The sequence below is a fragment of the Hypomesus nipponensis genome, chromosome 23, assembly GCF_054491055.1.
Source record: "Hypomesus nipponensis isolate SF chromosome 23, ASM5449105v1, whole genome shotgun sequence".
Classification (NCBI taxonomy): domain Eukaryota; kingdom Metazoa; phylum Chordata; class Actinopteri; order Osmeriformes; family Osmeridae; genus Hypomesus; species Hypomesus nipponensis.
The window spans coordinates 12,289,686-12,310,390 of NC_140383.1; the positions used below are offsets into that span (position 1 = coordinate 12,289,686).

Here is a 20,705-nt window from a genome sequence, read left to right on the forward strand (position 1 = left end):
TTTCTCTTCCCCTGTCATCTTGAAAACAGAAGTCTTCCATTGAAATGTCTGGCTTATACCAAAGTCTATCTGACTTCCTGATAAGGATGAGAGCATCTCTCTGAAGTTTAATCAAAAAAGGGAGGGCAAACTGCTTAAAAATATATCAAACATCTTCTTCAGGCAATGTGCGGTCAAAGATGCATTAAAGATTATCAAAAGACGACAGTGAAGACATGACAGCGCCCTCTCTGACTATTCATTCTGTTAATGAAAAAAGGAGATAAGCTTCTTCAAATAAATTTGGCCATATCAAGCCCTATGTCTTCATGTGAGCTATCCTAATCTCAACCAGTACAAAGGTACAGTGTGTGTTCCTCCGCCCCTCACGTCAGGCTGGTGTAGAGCTGTAGGTTGGGTGGCGAACCCGCTGTAATACGCCTTGATGTTAATCCTGACGTGTGGCAGGCCTCTCAAACCGAAGTTTGTGATTTTAATTAGCATGGTCATTTTATTCTCAGGCAAATGTTTGCTTGGGATGCTAATGTGAATGAAAGCAAATAGATCCCCTGCAGGCCTCTCGAGCCGCCAGACCAAATAGAGGAAAGCAGAGCTCAGGGAAGCTAATCAAACACTGACGTCAAGATATCTACAGTCAAACAAAACCGATATAGGGAAATGTACAGTCATTGATATTGAATTAGCTATGGCAAATGTGATTGAAGATAAGTAGTATATCTTTGGAATAACAGTGTTCATCCTTACAAATAGATTGAGAGTCTCGAAAAACCTGAGGACTTGAGGAGTGTAAGGTAAAAGGTTATCAAATTAGAGAAAATTATGAAAGGCCAAGACACCAGTGGTCCAAACAGAGTGAGACTTTAAGACCATATAAAGGCTGTATAGTTTATATTCGCAAAATAACTTTCTACACTGCCATTATATAACAAAACTGAAAAGTTTCTGTGTATCTTTCAGAAGTGAAAGGAAGTTACAGTAACCAGTGCAAAGTACTGTTTTGCATTTAGAAATGAAAAAGAATACGTAATAAATCACTTTTTTTCATCACATTTCTTAATAAAGAGGACGTTGAATGTCTGGGTCTTATTTTGACTGGAGCCATTAATATTTAAATATGCACAGCGGTGCAGAGAGGAGAGTGCCATTTGTGCCTTTACATTTGCATTTGGCTCTTAAATTAAACATTAATTATGGTTCTTCATAAAGGAACAATGCAACTTTGAAGCATTCTACTTTGCCAAGTTAATTATTTCCAATTTGCAACAAAATATCTGTGAATGTGTCAAACAGCGATGAAACAGCTCACATAGATAAAAGTTCTTGGAATCAAAGTGGAAATAGTCAGAGTATAAACAGAATCTAAGCGCTTGTGTTTCCTCTCCTCTGACCTGAGTGGAATGCTAATGTTCAAGACAACAGTCTGAACATGTGATTGCGATATCCACATTTGACTTTGTTTATACAAATTGTGAAAAGCAGCTGACCAAACACCGCTACCAACAACTCAATTTTCTTGCAGTCTCCTTGGTTAACTGAATGGAAATTAATCTGAATTTGTTTTCCGATGCGTCACATACTTTGGTGAAGGTAACAGGCTGAATGCAGATCCATGCATGTTTGGCCTGAGTTAAGTCCCTTGGTTTTACTGAAGAACTTCATTTCAAAGTTGTAATCTCCAAGGCAATCTGCTGCTGGAGGTTTAAACCCTTTCTGCCGTTTTGGCGATTAACACACTGCGCTTTCACTGTCTTTCTGAAGAACCAAATTAATGCCCATCTCAATGTAAGCTGCTTTGAAGAGTAAGAGCCACACCACAAATACCTTTTCTCTGCTTTTGTGGTTCAAGCAGGCAGTACACTTTCAGAGTTCTTTAGTTCTATGAATATTAGAAGGTACCTTTCGCTGAAACACAAATGCCATCAACTGAATGTTGATCCAACACAAGATCAACAATGTGTAGTGTTTCCATACTCCACTCCACTCTTAACACAACGTTGGAATACTGTGTGATCAGATCAAGAGCTTTGTTTAACAGTGTGATGTCCAGATGCGTGCTATAGTAATGCTGTTGATGTGATTGGAGGGGGGGCTCACATATCAGCGAGTGCATGACTAGGTGATGTTTTGTGTTCATCTCAGACATCTGCCAGCGGACTCCCGACGTGTTGTCATAAAGTATCTGCGCTGAAGAGGGAAAAATACCAGTATAGGAAACCATTTTTGAAGACTTTCATGGCTACAAGGAGGAAAAGGTTGTTCCTCCAGCTTCTGAAAAATCCCAACATCCAACTGTCTCATGACAAGCACAACATCACACCAATGTTCTTCCGTTTTCTGTTCCGCCTTCCTCCAACGCCAACCTTATCTGAAGCCCTTAGCTTCAGCAAGCCTGCAGGGTCAGTCAGACTGGCTACTTATCATCAAGTCACAGTGTAACATGTCAGTTTGAGCTAGTCCCCGTGAGGTGAGCACCACACGCCAGTTAGGATCACGCTGTTAAGATGCTGAACTCTCCCAGTTTTGTCACCGTGGAGACGTGCATTGCTACAATATGGTGGACGTCTCTGTGGCGTGGTGTGTGGGCACCGTGCTGTCAGCCTCTGTCCCGCTCTCAGGAGGAGACAGGACACACAGGAAGGAGAGCAGGGAGAGAGGCGAGGCAACAGATCAACCAAGTACAGCTGTCATACATGTCAATTGTGTTGACATAACTTGCAATAACTCGTCATTGGTGTAAATCACAGCACAAATGAGTGTCGAGGCATTAACTGTACTAGTCTTTTTGATGTCTTTATCATAAATCTTGACAAGTCAAACATTGTGTGTGTGTGTATGGGAGGGGGGGGGGGGGGGCACCTTTATCTGTGTGTGAAGTGGTCTCTATTTTGGGCCAGAGCCAGTCCTATTCACAACTGTAATCAGGGTTGGTCATCAGGAAGCAATCAAGAACCGTGAGCTTAAGACGGATAGCATTAAAGTACTCAGGTCAGCGGCTTTGGACGATTACATCCTGTGATCAGCGCGCCAGAGGGCAGTTCTCACAGGACACGGTAGTCACAGCACCGCACACTGCTAAACCTGCCCCGGGGTACCCACAGTGGTTTGCATACATTATATTCTAATTACGGATTAATGACTTCCAATATATGTTGTTATTATCTGACTGTATACCTTATCAGGGGAAGGAGATACCCCAGCTATGGGGCCTTGACCGTTTTCATGTTATTTAGAGACATTTGGTGTGTTTGTCTGTCAGATAAGGTAGGTTTATGGTAAATATTTTTCATTTTACTGAGCTGAAGAGTATTTTAACAATGATATTACCCTCAAGGCCTGGTCTTCTCCAAACCATCTTGCCAGCGTAATTCACCTTTAACTGTGACTGGAATGGGAGGTGGTGTTACGGGTCTTTGTAGGAGCTGAAACTTTCTTACGATCAGTCAAGACTTTCAGTACTGGTGGCAGGTTAATGTTTCCCCTCTGCAGTGGACTCATTATTTTCTAGCCCGAGGCACAATTTCATCATCTTTGGCTGTTTTCTGTCGTTTATTTTGTTGTTTGGAGTCTGTTTTCCGGATTATAACAGCAAGAACGATGTTTGTCAGAACACAGAGGGTACCGGGAGCTCACATTGCGCGTCGCCTGAAACTCAAAAGAATCAATTAGTGATGAGAGAGGAATGCAAGTCTTTGTGGTAGAGGCCAGTTGATGAAACCAGACGCCTCTGACATCACATTAAAGTTGTCTCTCTTTCTTCTGGGGAGAGGCCACTATTCTGACTTTTCTCCTCCTTTTGTTATTTGCTTTTAACTCTCTCAAGCCAGACACACACTTACATATTCAGAAATACATGAAAAATGCATGACCACTTATTCAAAGTTGGTCCCCTTTGATTCCTTGAGCAATGTCAAAAATATTTCTAGTTTTATTAGCCTCAAGGGAACCTTTTTGAGCCGTTAGTGATTCAACATAATCAATGCTGATAACGTAGTTATAGAAAAACTAATAATGAATTGAAAGTATCATCAATAGATTCTACTCATATATTCTGTTACTACTCTGTGACACTTGAAGACCTCTGCCATAACATGTCTTCTGGTTCCATGTTATTTTACTTCACATTCTTTCCCATTTGTAAAATCCTTTTGTTCGTTTCTTTTCATCATTACAGACTAGATAGCACTGCAAGTGCCACAGAATGTTTGCATTGTGCTGTTTAAAAATAAACGTATGAGAATAAACTCGCACTGTGGTTGTGTTCACAGACAGTACTTCCTGTGGGTCCTCTTGTTGTGCTGAACTTGAGACGGTCACACAGAGGCAGCAGTGGCTCTCTCACCACCACCTCCACTAACAACCTTCCACATTTCCAGTTGATTTATTTAGCAAATGCTTTTATCCAAGGCGACAAATCGTGCATAGAAAGTACAGCAGATAATCATGTACCAGAAGTGCACAGTTCTAACAGTTTTTCAACCTTGTAGCCTCACAGCTCTTGTTTCTAGCCCTGTCCATGGCTGCATTCTTTCCGTGGACATGGAACAAGATCTTAATGTCCCTCAGGTGTCTTGAGAATTGAAGTTCAAAAGAGCAGAGCACCCTCTCGGCGAGCCAGGAAGGGCTCTGGTTCTCTCTGTCAGCTGTTTGCTGTCACAGATAGGCAGGATAAAGCGCTCACAACACGAAACTTGTTCTGTTTTCAGAATCTCATATGAAGAGGACTGTGACAGTTGTTTCCTCAGTGGAAAGTGTGGAGTTACCTTGTGGGATAACAACAGGCCCTCCAAGGCTCTCCCTGGGAGGCTCACTGTGTAGAACAATAGGTAGGCGATACGCAGGGATTATGATATTGGTGAGTCAAAGGAACTGGCACATAGTGAAGTGTCAAGTGAAAAGGACTGTCACAGCTGAGTAAATACTGTCTGTGATGACAATGGCCTTAGCAGCACTCTACTTCCATCTCCATCCCCTTTGCCCTGCATGTGGAACTTGGAGGACCTGTGACACTTCCCCGCAATGAGAAAAGGTGAACAAATAAACCGGGCTGATGAATGACACGACTACTACACCACCTACCTCATAGCTAGTTTCAACTATGGTTTTAGTTATGGTTTTAACTACACTTTTAGTTCGTCTCTCAGCTGCCCTCAGGCAGATCCTACAGTAAGTATGCTAATCCCTGCAGAGAGGACCTTCAGAAATTGATTGAAGCTCTCCCTCAGTTCAGTGCATATTCACTAACTTTTAACTCTGAGATAAGGAAAAGTATATATATATATATATATATATGTTTTTTTTTTTCCTTTCATAGGGATATTCCTTCAAGGGGTTGAGTTTCAGCTTCCCTCTATCCCTGTCAGCCATGACTTCCTGGAGGAAGAGCAGGCCTTCCTCTGAGGGGCACCAGCACTGCCCATCTGTGAAGTGACTACTGGGGAAAACAGCTGGTCTTAGAAGAGCAAAGAGGTCTTAGAAAGTGGACACTGACTGATAGGCACAACACGGCTCAGGGTCGTGACCACCCCAGCTTTGGCCATGCTGTGTGTTGACGACAGCACTGTCCAATGAGGACGCAGACTTACTGGAATGTGAAAAGGGAGATAGAGAGAGTGAGCAGGGCAAAAGTGCTAGGGAGCGTTTTGAAACAAACTTTAAATTGCTCCACAAATTAGTCAAACTGTAAAATTAATAGTCTTCTCGTATCATCATTTGCAATCCTGCCAAACTTGTCAACTTTGTAAATCGGCCTTTGGCATGCTTGGTTCAAAAGAGCACTTATGTTGTCATGGCGCCCTACGCAGCTGCACAACACAAACCTCGGCAGTGAAAGCATGAGAAGTGGCAACATAAAAAAAAAAGGATGCAAATGAAAATTATTATTTTAATCACATCTATCCATCTGACGTATCTCTGCGAGGTACTGCTTATATGATAAGTCACACTCTGGAATCGTGCCAAATTAACAGTAACTCTCGTTGCTAATTTTAACTATAATCCTAGTGTTGATTGACAATGTTGTCAGACCTCAGAATAGTTTTGCGTCGGCATTACAAGCACTTTTCTGTCCATGGCACTTGGATTATTTAAGATTATTCTGTAATTCCCATTTTAATCTTCCCTGCATTAAGATTTCAGGGCTGAAACGTTGTGAGGAAGAGTAGCGCACAGCAGCAATGAAGTGTCTTAAGCGTTTGATGAGATCTGAAAATCTGCTCTCATCCGCTCCCCTTTTCACCCGGTTATCTCAGAATTACTCACATGAATACTTGCAATGCCAATGAATTGATCAGCAGTTTGCTTTCCTGTCTTAAGCCGTTATCAGAAGATAATCTTCAAAAGGCAATAAGAAATAGAAATTTGGACATAAAAAATCCTAAAGCTGCAAACTGAGGTCTTGGGATCTGAGGAGTGATGGGAAGATGGCCCAAAACCACCTTCAAATGTAATCAAATTCTTTGCATTAAAATAAATACTTATCCGAGAACAAGTGGCTAACTCTCAAGAAGTTGGAAGAATTTGAAAAAATTATATCCTACTTTCAGTGAACTTTATAATCTGAAGAAATCAACAGTGAACAAATGAATTTGACAGAAAATCCTGAGCAGCCTTGTGGTAAACCAGATCTGGATCTAAAAATTGATTCCTTTTCCTGTGCATTCACATATAACCTAGATATTTGTATCCTACCTGAATCACATTCTTCCTGCTAGATTTTTCTGTGGTCCAGTCTATGACAGCCCCGCACAAATCCACTCCTTCAGGCTTGTTTCCAGGTTTCTACAGGAAAGGAGTGAAAGGGGAGAGAGAGTTTAAAGGCCTGCGCTACACTCTCACCTCTGAGACGGACAAATCCTGTCAAATTAGATGGTTTTTTTAATTAAATAAATAATAAGTATATTTTTGGACAGTTTTTAAAATTCATGGTATTATTTCTGAATAATCCAAATAACAAACAAATCAAATAAACGGGTTAATGTTAAAACAAAATAACAGAAATATTAACAATCAGACCAGACCAATGAACTTCCTCTTTGGTCTAATTGTTACTGGCAAAGTTTGCCAATTAAATGAGACAGAGTTTGCATTAGTTATATTTTCAATATTCCATTCCTGCCCTTGTGCAATTAAAGTTGCTGTGTGTAACCATAGTAAAACCAGAATGCCTTTGTTTTCCGGCAGAGAAAATTGTGATTTGGAAAAATGCAGCTTTCCAAGCAAGAACTAATCAAGGTAAAAGGCATGCTAACCCATTTATATATTATTGCCTTTCACTGTGGTATCAACACAATCAAACAATGAGAAAAACGAAAAGATGCAGAAGAAAATTAAGATTATGTTATCATTTTGTTGAATGATCTACTAAAAGAAGAAATGAAATTGCCTTATGAAACAAATGTTTGCATGAAACCAATTGTATGTACCATACTCCATCCAAGAGGGAACCTACTGTTGCTACCTTGATGACCAGTTTGTGCCACAATGATGAAAGAATATTCTGGATGATATAACATGTTGCTTTGTCTCCTCTCTAATAAAAGTGTTTGTAGTCATCTCACTGTCTCAGTGTCTCTGACACTGTAAAATCTGAAGTACCATTGTCAGCACTCAACAGACACATCAAAACACAGGAAGCCGTTTATCACAAGCTGAAATGAACATAAAGTAAATGATTAGGCAGTTGATCCACAGCCCTTAGGGTACTTTGAGTAGCCGCTATCTGAGGGTTACCGGTCCCACACTGCACACTTCCAGAGTTTATGTTTATGCAGGAATGGCTGGATATTTTTGTCTGTAGCCCAGACCTCCAACTGGCTCTTTCCAATAATGAACTATTGGAGGGTGGGGGGGGGGGGCACCGACAGACCTTGCTATGGTGGGCCTCAGTAAGGGAGAGGGCTTTGATTAAGTCCTCGGAGCTTCATTAAAAAGCATGGCAAGCTCATTTTAGAGACACCCCTCTCCTCCGTGTCGGCAGTCTGTCTCTCCCTCTCTCTTTCCATCTCTCTCGCCCTCTCTTTCTCTCCCTCTCACTTTCCCTTTAGCTCTCTCTCTCTCTCTGCATGTCAGAGGCACATCAGGGTAGGGTGGATTAAAGTCATATAGCACACACACTCATACACACACACAAATACACCACAATTCATATGCATACAAACATGTATGCATACACTCACACATGCATACACAAACACACTCACACACAAGCACACACACACCGGGGTCCGCGCCATGAGAGGGTAAACAGTTCTTCCTTGCCTTTTGATGGGGTGAGCTACAGTCCTTGGGATGAAAGCCAAAGTTAATTTGCCAGTTTGAAAAATGTGAAAATGAAAAGAAAATCTTTCATTTCTGACATCAAATTAAAATGCACATAGTGTGTGTTCACTCAACATTTGCACTCTTAATACTAATAGGCAAGTCTTCTGAAGGTTGATTTGAAGCCATAATTGAACACTGGCCCTCTCTTATACAGCCGGTTATTGTGGTCAACCCTATTCATTGATGTCACTTTTGACACTTGTGTTTGATTCTTGCGTGTATGGGTGTGTGTATATAATTACCAAATTGGTTAAAGCCTCTTGCTTGCTCTCTTTGTAGAGCAGCAGTTGCTCTGAGTCCAACACCACCCAGACAGTGGTCCAGTTCTTCCTCAGTTTCTTCCCCCCATCCGATATTTTAGCTTTGTTCAAATATTCACCCTTCAAAAGCCCCTAAAATACACACCAAACAGAAGCAGGTTAACGCATAGAAACAGAAAACAGAGACACACAAATATGCTATAAGTATAACAACAGTGAACACCGTAGACCAAAACATTTAAATAGTAAAAAAAATAAAAAATAAACATATCTTTTTAAAATAATTAAATAAAACAACTTTATAATGATGGTTCCAAAGCTTAGCTTAGCCCCAGGGTTGTCCTCTGAGTAATATATCTGCTTCATATCGCTCTTAGTGGGCCACAGGCGGACTTACAGGGTTGTCCAGGGCTTCACTGATTCCCAGGCCGTGCTGCGACTGGTTCCTGCGATGACGAGAAATCTAGAGACCAGAAGAGAGGATCTTCAATAGAGGATGTCTATCTTTTGATCTCTATCTATCAAGATAATCTATCTACTGTATCTATATCAAAACTATTTTTGTATTAAATTAAATGAAAATGGCAGTGCACAGTCATTAACGCTACAGATTAAGATGGAGATAGAATTTTTGTTTACCACCTGGTGTAAACTGTAAACATTTTACAATTGATTCATATAATTATGTCTGATTATATGATGGGTTATTTGGTGAATGGGACTAAGTAACATACATAGTTAATGAATGTGATGTGCTTATAATACACTACAGATTTATCAACACAGGCCCGTACTACAAGTAAGACCGTTTTGTTAAAGCACTGTAGTTAATGATACGTGACTGCTCTGTGAGAGGCACCTCAACAATGCTATGCTAATCACCAACAGATAACTGACATCCATACCACAACAAAGCAAACACAGTCTACAAAACTAATACTGCAACAACAAAATAATAATTGCTCGATGTAATCGTGTCATCCTTGACTTCTTTCTCACCCGAAAGAAGGCTGTTTAAAATGTGATGACTCTTGCTGTTGTGGTAGCACATTATAATACTATAGACACACAGAATGGAGGTTATAGTTACAATGGGATTTAATATTCATCGATTTCCTTACAAAATAAACTATGAAACTGAGGCTGACTGCTTGGTATAAACACTTGGTGTGACGTCTGTTTGGCACAGTGCTGACCTGCCCTCTACTGTTCAAATGTGTCTCTACGGTTAAAGCATCCAAACGGTATCTTAAATGCCCTCCAAATCCTCCTACATATTTTAGGGTTATTCCTTCTGTAATTGGCTCCTATTGTAGACTGTTATTGATGCCAATAATTGTATGTCGAAGGTCATTGTCCAAGCGGGATATACTTTTCTTTTTCTATGATTTAGATTTTTTTTTAAGATAGGTGGGATTGTGTAACCAGTCCCATCTTGTGTTCAGAACAGTGCACAAAGTACACAAGAGGCACACTAAATGTCCTTCATAAATTAACCTTTGATTTATTTTACTGCAACAAAATGACAACTATGACCATAACCATAAACAACAGACTACGCTAGGATGAAAGACTGATGCAATGTTACAGCAACCCCACACAATGCTCTGGGCTGTCTTAATGACCATGTTTATAGTCTGCAACAACCGGTTAATTATACCGAGTAGCCTTTCGCCTCTCTGCCCCCTGGAAAAACGGTATTATTGTAGTACAGTGTCTCACAAACAAGTGTCATCTGCATAATTAGCAAACAAGAGAGCTACAAAACATTGAGTCTGCACTTCTGGCTATAACAATCTCACAAATTCAGTTTGCTGTCGTTCATTCCATACCGGTGTAGGTAGATGTAACGGTGGAGCCACTGGTTGGAAAAAGGTGCTCAAACTTCCGGTCACCTACAGTGATTGCTTTGACAAATAAAATGTACTATATTTGGATGGCCCTACTGCTGTTTCACCCGTGACCTCAGTCCTTATTAAAAGATTAATGCAGGGGTCATGTCCTGTTCATTGTAAACTGATCCGTAGCTACATCATTCCAAATATGCTGCGACAGATTGCTCATTTTAGTAATTGCATCAGATGTTTGATCTCCTCACCCCTAGTTTTCCCACAGGGTCCTGTCCATGGTAAAAAATAAATAATCTGAGTCAAGCTGAGGACGATTACCTAGCACTCTACAATGCAACACCAAAAATACAGTCATGATAACTGGACTTTGTGTAAACAGAATAAATCGCAGAACGGCCACCAGTTCATACCAGTTTGAGATACTAGTTCATACCAGTTTGAAATGAGTCTTTCAGCATTGACAGTCTGAGGCTCATTCGGCACTGACAATCTATTAGAGCTACTTTGATATGGGTTAGGGTTAACCCTAACCTCCAGGACTTCTTAAATAAAACATATTGGAGCTCCACAAAACATTGTCTACCCAGGCTTCTGTCGTTTGAAGAAGTCAAAAGTAAAAGTTAAACACAGAGCTGGCGGTGCTACAGGTTAAAAATATTATACATGATATCAGTCATTAAGCATGTTGATTATGTGGGGCAAATGTTCAACAAGACAAACTTGGGTTGATGAATCAGACTTGGGGCTTCTTGTACTCACAGGCTTCAGTGGTGATTCAGGCTCGGTCAGGACCATGGACTTGGTCTGGCTGAGGCGCTCCCCTGGGCTCTGGGAGGCCTTGATGCGCATCTGCACTGCACCCTGGGCCGCGCCGGTCAGCTGGCTGGGGTGGATCAAAGGAGGCTGCGTCCCGGGGCCTGCTATGCTGGTGATTCTGTGGACATACGAATCAAGCGGAGTTGCACGTGTGTTCTGAGAAAAGATGTTTATATTAGCTTCATTTAAAAAATAAAAAAATTCAATGGGGGGGGGGGGGGGGGGGGGTTGACAGATGACAGACATGGGAGAAATGACCTACTTAATAAACCCAGTCTTAACTCTCACTGTGGGTTAGAGCCACGGTGACGGTGAAATGTAACTGTGAAATGTTAGATGTCAAATTCGAACTTGTCCTCTTAAGAGGGATTTACAATATCTCTTCTATGAAGACCTACTCAGTACTTCTTTGTTTTTCAGTCCCTTACAGGGAAAAGGGCACAGGCTATGAAAAATCTGTCTCTAAACTGGTGACTTCCTGGGCCTGGTTGCTACATAAAAACATTGCAACATTCATCTCTTCCTGTTGTGAGTGTGTGCCAACTAAAATTTTAAAAAATGGGGGTCTGATGTTAAAGCCCTGTTATTTTCTGTACTTCTGTTGAACACCAACAGCAATTGACCAGATACACACACTAAAAACCTCAGTTTAAACCTCATCCTACAACAGACTATGACACATAGCAATGATGTACTTAATATACACTAAGTAGCCATGTCAAAACTATCAACAACGTTGTCTATGAATTCTTACCTAATAAAAAGCAAAGTACTGCATACATTTGTCTTTGTGCTGTGCTAGCCAAAACGAACAACAAGATTTAAGTTACAGGAAGTAAATCTTGACCCTCCATCTCACAAGTGTCTGGAACTGATGCCATGGATAAGTTGACATATATTTATGTGATCACCAGGTTGGTGATCACATAAATATAACACAACCCTCTTTGTGACACAAAACATCACATCTCCCCTAGGACTTTAAAATAATGTATATCATGTTACAGACTAAGAGGAGGGAGGATCTGCTAACTTTCATTAAAACACTGTCTCCATCCTAGACTGATTTGGTAGGACTGACAAACTGGTAGGATGGTGGTAGTGAACCTTAACCAGAACCAGAACAGATTATGAACATCCCTACAATGTGGCAGCTGTGCTTCCCAGACACATCCAGTATGTAGGGGCCTAAGTCACTGACACCAATCCTCGGGACTGAGATCATACCAAACCTCACAAATATTCTGGTAAAATAAACACCAAATAAAAGGATTTCAGCGGCTTCTTACCTCGTCCCCGCCATTCCTCAACCTGCCACCGATCACAATGAGAGAGAGAGGAAGAGTGCAAGTGTTTAATTTAGAGGAAGTGAGTCTCGTCACATGTCACCGTCAAACTAACAAGCTTCTGCAGCCTAACCGTTGATGCTGGTGTCTATTACTGAGTTGTACCCTGCCACTTCCTGATACCACAGACATAATTGGAGAGAAACAACTGCAGCACCTTTAAAAGTTTAAAAGTACAAACACCTTTAACATCTTTACAATAACACAGAAGGTGGGAGAAGCCACTTTCATAATCCATGAACATGCTAAATGTAGGTTCATGAATCAGTCAACATGCTAGGTGCACGTAAATCCTGTCTGCAGAGACTGAGTCTGCAATACTCTTGTGGTTTTCCGCTTTTCTCATCAGAGCATTTTTAGAAACAGCTTGTGTCAAAACACCCGTGCTGTTACTAGAGGTGTGACACACAGAACAGCACCTTTGTGCTAGGAGATGGGTGACTTAATTTTAGGGGAACACTATTTTGGCTTAAGGGATTTCACACCCTCAAAGTAATGTCTGGAGCATATATTTTGTGCCAATTCCTGTTTGTGATTGGACCACAGCTGTACCTTGAAGTACTGGTTAGCAAATTAAAAAGGAAAACAAATTATTTAATAAGCAAAAGGCCTAGTACACAGATAAAGTGTACTTAAAAATCAGGGATGTAGCCTGTCTTCAAAATATACTGAAGGAGGAAACTACATCATGGGCTTGGCTATACCGTTGAGGGGTTTCCTGTGAAACACTGGTTCTCATTGGCAGTAGATAATCTACCAATATGCTACTGAACAAGAGCCTGGAATTAAAGGTGGTGTAGGCAGTGTTGTTGAGAAGCACTTATTGGCATATTGCAGACTTCACATCTTGATAGCAACCAATACATCTAAAGGTTTGACGGTAATTTGAAATCAATCCGTCATCTGTGGGCGTCGCAGGACTGTATATAAACACCACAAATAATTAAGACGGTTTCGAGACTAATGATTGGACGGACTACCTGTCTGTCTTCCTACCTACCTTGCACTCAATGCTCGTTACTGTCATTTTTCAACCAGGCTAACATGCTAGCTTGAAAGTAGTGAGTACGAACATTAGCCATGTCTATGTTCATTATGATAACGTTGTGTGTGTTCTTACATGTGAATGCGACATGGGGTAATTTGTCAAAGAAAACGATGCAGCTCTCTCAAAAGCTCCCTCACTCTCGTGGATTAAAGGCAGGGTAGAAAAGTTGTGCAAAGCTAACTATTTTAGCTTCTTGTTGACACGATTCAAAACAAAATATCCCACCTCGTTCCTTCAAAGCCACTCCCACAAAACTACAATTACACGACAACATTTCGTATGACCGGGAATCAAACTAACAACCTTCTGATTAATAGCCCGATTCCCTTACCGCCCAGCCATCTGAACCCCATATTGTTGTCTCAGTCTATCAGGGCTTGGAAAATGGAAATACTGTGAAACTTGCTAAAGTAGGCAAATGGCTAGTAGAGCATAACGTTTCATAACCCTTGTGTTATCTTCGGGTAATTCTAATCCACCAGTCATTGTGACCCACCGTCGTAATACAACAACTTTATCGCATACAAAAACAAAGTTAAGCATTTTCTTTTAACCGTTTGGCTGTCTCAGACCCCCCACAATGCGAAGGTTAAATTACAAATATTTGTATTTGTTTTTGTATTGGTTAAAAATGGGTTAACACAAAAATGGTTTGTTACGAACCTTTGGGTCATGTGACCCGAAGGCAGCACAAGGGTATAATCATTTCAGTCAATCAAACAGCTGCAAGACCCAGTGAAATGTTATATACAGCTAGCAAACTAACGTTAGCTAGCATCACTAACGACATTGGCTAACTCAACTTCGGTAGGCTATGCTCAGTATTTGCAAGCTGGCCAGTGCAAGTGTTGGGAAAATTGAAGATGTAACACATTTATCCTGTATAAGAATGATTCTGTGTTCAGCATTCCTTGTGTGTAGAGAGAGGCCTACCCCCAAATCTGGACTTTGGGTAACACTAGGCATATGTAAACAAGGTGACCTGGGCTGACCACTCTCTCTTGGAGGGGCCATAAAAGACGTTATGTGCACTGCACATAACGTTAAGTAACATGGCATTTTATTAGGCTATGTTTGAGGTATAACTTGTCCAGTGGGGCAAATACATTTAGCTTCCACTTGCCCTACAAATAAAATCCACTTGTCCCGGAAAAGCGGATGAGATTTACAGAAGATCCACGACTCCAACTACTATTATGCTATCCATTATAACAATAGTAGGAGAATTAGTCTTTTGGTATAGAATGAAATACCATTTTGGGGTTCCTCTTTCAGCTGTTGTTGCAGGCAACTGCACAACATATTGCAGGCATTTCTAAGGCCGAGTAGGTAGGTCAGATGGCGACGCAAAGCTACAGTGACGTCATGTGAATCAAATGAATAGATAGTAGTAATACAGTACGTTCAGTTCACGTTCACCGAAATTATGAACCAGTTCATGAACTTTTGTTCAATGAAGGCGTTCAGACACAACAGGGGGTTTTCACCAACGTCACGTTCTCCGCGGTAACCCGGATGCGCGGCCATTGTGGAGGCACTCGATGTAAAAAACTGAACAGAGTACAATGGAGTATTATGCGCTTTGGATACTTTAAGTGAATGTATCAATGTCCAAACAACCGAAAAGCTCATCAAAACGTGTCCAAGATGCAAAGGCATTTTCAAGCAGTGAGGATGGTTTTGTTGCCCTCTCTCTTTTAAAAAGAGAAAGATTAGGAGAAATAGGAAATAATGGGTCCATCCAATCCTGAAGTTGCGCAGAGAGGAAGGAGAGTTTCATCTCCTTATCAAGGAGCTCCGAAATTATCCGGAGAAATAAAAAATGTATCTCGAATGTCAGTAGATCAGTTTGATCATTTGCTAGAACATAGGATACACACACACACAAAAAACATTCAATACAACGCAATTATTTTGTGTGCTATAATAATAGGCTATATGTATCATTTTAGGTATTTGAGCACTGGGGACTCATTCATCACCATCGCCAGCAGTTTTCAGTTGGGCATCAGCACTGTAGGGAAGATTATGAGGGAGACCTGTGATCAAATCTGGCTGCAGTTTATGGATTGTCGCTACCAGGTGTATCAACTTGTCAGATGCCATACTGGATTTTGTTGTTCGCTTGTACGGTGGCTCTGAATTGCAAAGTAACCAATCAAAATGCTGGCAACGGATGCGAAAAACGCAGAAAATCGAACCCGATCCGAACTTTTTTTTTCCGGACGAAAGTTTTGGAGGCAGTGTGCAAGCGCGATTGACATAACGTGAGGTCGTATTTATTTTTTATCATGCGAACATTTCGGATACGAATTTCGGACTCAGTGTGCAAGGGCCTTTAGCGTTAGCTCCCTCTTGGATCCGTGACGACCCGTTATTCTTCCTGCAGTTGCTTATCCCGATATAGTCAACTACTTATGTTTCTTGCCGAGCCCATACACAGCGGAAGACCTTAAATCCTACAAAGGTTTGGAGGCCTATAACCAGATGGTGTGGACGGGTGAGGGAGACGCAGTACCAAGTTATCAACGACCATTGCGTTGTGAAGGCCAAAGTAAGTAATGCAATAACGTCTTTAACCAACCTAACCTTAACTGTATGATATCATTGCGATACTCAAGGTGTAGCCAAGTGACTCTCAATCGTGTTTTTTCCCTGGTAGATCTTGGTTGAGCATTGCCAACCACAAGCACCTCCTTTACTTTGATAATCTCTGACATTCCTCTCCCTGGTTTTTAATAACTTTTGGAAGTCGATAATATTGTAAATGTTTTTCTCAATCTGTCCTATTGGTACAACTTGAAACACGGCAATAATTAACCATTTTCCTTGACGACGTTCGGTATATACTTCAGTGCCTGTGCTTTGTTGTGATGCGGAGTGCCTCCAATATGGCGACTTCCAGTCTGATGACGCGCCGTGAATGAAAAAAGTGGGCAGGCGGAATAAGGTGAATTACTATACTAGAGGAAGCAACTTTTGTCTTCCAAGATGGCGTCCCCACTCATTTCTATTAAAAGTGCTCAGTGACACAGTGAGGCAAGCGAGAGCACGACACCGGACCGCGCCATCTTTCCACTTCCGACTCTTCCGGTCTAGCGTTAAACAGTGGCTCGCTTTTTTCCTAGCTCCGAGACTCGTGCACGCTTGCAACTAGCTGTTCACATCATACTTTGCGACAACCAGTCGCGAGCATAGATTTATATGGTCGCCATCATAGACATAATAAAGAGTAGATGCGGCATTGGCTGCTGGGCGCGAGAAATGCGGCCGCCATCTTGGAAATGGCAAATTCCTAGTCGCTTAGCATCAGAATAAACAAGATACCAGCACTGTGCAGCATATTCCTTCTCAAATTGGCGAACAATCGCAAAGAGGGCTCGGGGGATTACTTTTCACAGGTAAAATTTAACATTTCCTAACTATTGGTTTTATTTTGTGAAAAGAATAACCATGTCCCTTTGCAACATAGCAAACCATGTGAAAATCAGTTTGGTATTCAGTTAGGTATGATTAATTAAATGGGTTGACAGCTCATTACCCCAGCCAAACAGATTACACTGAGTGGAGCAGTTGCCCTTTCCAAGATGGAGGCCCCACGGCTTGTCAGCGCCAGTAGGCTGTAGCGGTCGATGCGGCGTCTACTCTTTATTATGTCTATGGCTGACAGGTTAGGTTGTCCTTATCAATACACATGTTAGAAAGAGTTTTGGGTCGCTCGTGTTGTTGCTAATTTTGCTAATGCTCTGACATTCTGATTCTGCTTCGGACGCCATCTAGCGGGATCTCTGGTCGTAGTTAGTCCTTCACTAACCAATCAGCATTCATTAGCAGAATGCTAGCGTGTTATGAACTGCCCGGTCCGCACGTGCCTAAAACCGCCCCTGGCAACAACGACTCAGACTGTAAGAAATAGAAAGGACATAAGTGCAATTTTCGACCTATAATCCCTGTTGAACATATAAAAACTACAATAAAATCAGACACATTTTGCCGTTTAGCTCCATAGACTCCCATTCTTTCTGCTGGAGCCCCCCCAAAAGTTTCATTAGCCCCCCCAAAACAATTTAATAAAAACATAAAAAATTGAATAAAATTCTTTATATTTAAAATCTAAATTTGTTAATTTCTCTTCCTAAAACCCACTAGAGGACACTTTAAGAGGATATTTTCCCCCCAAAAAATCTGGGGGAACATGCCCCCAGACCCCCCTAGTTTTGCTGGGTCACAGGAAAAATAATAGGTTTTATCTAGGGTCTTAGCCCCCCAAAAGTGGGAACCTAGATTCGATATAATTGTTTTTCAAATGTGTTATAAATGTTTTCATTGTTCACATATAGTCTGCAAGTTTACAGCTAAATCAACCACAAGCCAAAGCTATGTCAAACAAGATCTCTCTTGAAGAAAGATATGAGGCCTGCATGGTTCTGGGTGGAGCAGGGGATGCTTTGGCTTACAACCATGGGGACTGGGAGTTCGAGCAGAATGGCAAGGTCATCCATGCCAAGGTGAAGAAGAAAGGAGATATGGCCATACTGGACACCAAGCACTTCCCTGTCAGTGATGACACTGTGATGCACCTGGCCACGGCCGAGGCTCTGGTGGAGGCAGGGGAAGGCAGGGTTTCCCGCAGCACTTTGCTGTTAAAATTTATTTTTTAAACATTTTTTATTTTTTTATTCGAGATATTCGCCGTTTCTTCACCAGTTTTCTCCCTTTTATTCCAACGGCAGTCTCCCCTCATGTTTGTCATCGACACTCTCTTTTCATTTCAAAGAGTGCAGGATGTGTTTCATACCAATGTTGAACCACGTGTGTAAAACTATTTAGAAATTATTTGGATATATTTTTTATTATAAATGTGCAAAAGACAATACAGTGCAACACAATATATTAACGCCCTTTCCTGGATTAGTCAAAGTGTTCTCTCCTACACAAGTGGGGCATGGTCATTTTTAGGATCATTCTTTAAACGGGGTTAGTTTAAACTAGTTATGGAAATTGAGTTAGTAATATATATATATATATATATATATATACACATATATGTATATATATATTTGTTCAACATTTCTGAATTCATGAAAATAATCAAATGTGATAAATATATGAACACGCATGTAGAAGAAACTTACCATGACTACATTATACTTAGTACTGTTTGTACTGTTTATATAGTTAGACTTGTACATTACTATTCACGATTTATGATCCCTATATGTTGAATGTATGCACCTTCCTTCCAAAGTAAATTCCTTGTCTGCAAACTTTCATGGCAATTAAAACCCCTTTCTGATTCTGAACAGGATGCATCCATTCAAAATGATATGGGTTTGACTTTTGTTATAGCCAGCAGGGGGTGCTGAAAGCACACGAATCAAATGCACAAAGTCTTACTGCATTTGACTTCCTGCGAGAGGTCTACATTCCATCACGAGGGTTCCGTCAGCTCTGGTTCTGTCTCGCACCACTAATCAGACACACCTATTTGAACTTAAGTGATTCTTACCAGACTTCCTGTGAAACACAACTAACACACTTACACATAGTTACACAAACTAACCAACACACTTACACATCACCCAGTAACGGTGGAAATTCGACGATTGTACACTCTTCATATAGAAAAATACAAACAGAAGCCTAACCTAAATAGAATAATTTTCATTAACAACTCAAATAAATACTTTCTGTGTGGTGTGTTGAGTTTGTGAAAAGTGAAAGTCTCAAAAGACAGGAAATGCAAATATACACCACAACCTTAACTCTTACCATTGCACAACAAACAACAATGTGTTTAGTGCTGCATAATGTTTGAAGTACAGTAGACCTACAGCGCTGCAGTGCTGTCACAGGTGTATTAGATGTGTGCTGGAATAAACCTTATTCGTGCATCGGTAGACTTAGGGTTCTCTCTGTACGGTGTTAGCACTGGTAGCAGTCAAGCCAGGCCGTATTCTATCCGCAGAGATGGAATGCGCAAGTGCACTGGTTTTTCTTTGCCTGTGGAGGGCAGCAATGCGCCGATCGCCGTACTTTCACCGTCGTGTCGTAGATATCGAATAAGAAAGAAATATTACTCAGTCCATATGCGCATCCACGAGAAAATGAACGAATCACTCGTGACTCCCGGATCATACTAAAGAATTCGTTCAAACTGAACGTTTCGTTCACCAACGGCAACGACACATATCTAACAACAATAATTGCAGCTGTGTCAGAGTAAACAAGTTATGTGGCTATCTTTGAAATGTTGCCGTGTGTTAGTTTCTGACCACACGTGCCACTTTTTGTGACTGGATGGCAAACTAGAGGCTACCAGTTAGCTAGTCAAGAATCTAGATGATGTGCTTAAACAGTTGTTGGTAGACAGCGTTCGCTATTTCAATCATTAATTTTGGTTTATGTCTACACAGCTAGGCGTGGCTCACTCAGTCTTCGACCTGAAAGCGAGTGTGGCTTCCTTTTACCTTTTAAACTTTAATCTAGCTTTAAGTAATAGTCATAAACAGTTGTCAATCGAAGATTTACAGTAGTAAGGCTAGTGAATCTTCCTCCAATTTGACATTAATTCTATGATCGAGGTTGGAAGTCGGTACCGTAATACGGAAGCCTATTATAGTTTTCGAAAAACGAAATTCATGTTTGGCAAATTTCTCTGGATATCGTTAACATCCTCCATTGTAGTCTACTGCTTGATAGTGTACACATTCCAACCGCAGGTACGTAAAACTAAATACACACATGATTACCAAGATTCTAGAAAGGCAACTAACTATAGGCAACTAACTTGACAGAGTAGACATCCCAACCCCAGATTAGTAAACTCACTCACATGATTACCAAATAATTTAGAATGCGAAACTGATGTTCGGGGAATGTCTCTGGATTTCGCTAACCTCCATCATAGACAACTACTTGACAGAGTAGACATCTCAACCTAAGGATTCTAGAGCTACATTTATCACAGCAAGGACTCATGGATACCATGTAATAATCAGACATGATACACAGTAACAGTTGTACAAAAACTGCCACAGAGCAAGTTGGGATGTCTTCAACCATT

General features: G+C 41.0%; 2 protein-coding genes across 21 annotated transcripts in view; one reads left to right on the top strand and one right to left on the bottom strand.

Annotated features, from left to right (window-relative positions):
* The window catches only part of arhgap15 (Rho GTPase activating protein 15), a 40,214-nt gene extending 27,589 nt beyond the window's left edge, over positions 1-12,625 (bottom strand). The window contains exons 1-5 of the mRNA XM_084689253.1: positions 12,535-12,625; positions 11,189-11,363; positions 8,977-9,042; positions 8,562-8,711; positions 6,688-6,777 (exon numbers count right to left, since the gene is read on the bottom strand). Of these exons, the coding sequence (XP_084545379.1) occupies positions 6,688-6,777; positions 8,562-8,711; positions 8,977-9,042; positions 11,189-11,363; positions 12,535-12,548 (495 nt within the window). The 5' untranslated portion in view covers positions 12,549-12,625. The remainder of the gene's footprint in view (positions 1-6,687; positions 6,778-8,561; positions 8,712-8,976; positions 9,043-11,188; positions 11,364-12,534) is intronic.
* A 6,982-nt stretch (positions 12,626-19,607) lies between these two features.
* The window catches only part of LOC146234279 (ADP-ribosylhydrolase ARH1-like), a 34,053-nt gene continuing 32,955 nt past the window's right edge, over positions 19,608-20,705 (top strand). For 18 of the 20 annotated variants that reach the window (XR_014741630.1, XR_014741638.1, XR_014741626.1 and 15 more), the window contains exon 1: positions 19,618-20,361. Coding sequence is in view for 1 of the 20 variants with exons in the window: in XM_084689072.1 (XP_084545198.1) it covers positions 20,215-20,361 (147 nt within the window). In the remaining 19 variants the exon portion in view is untranslated. Of the gene's footprint in view, positions 20,362-20,705 lie in introns of all 20 variants that reach the window. The other 2 variants (XR_014741642.1, XM_084689072.1) reach the window with 2 other exon arrangements.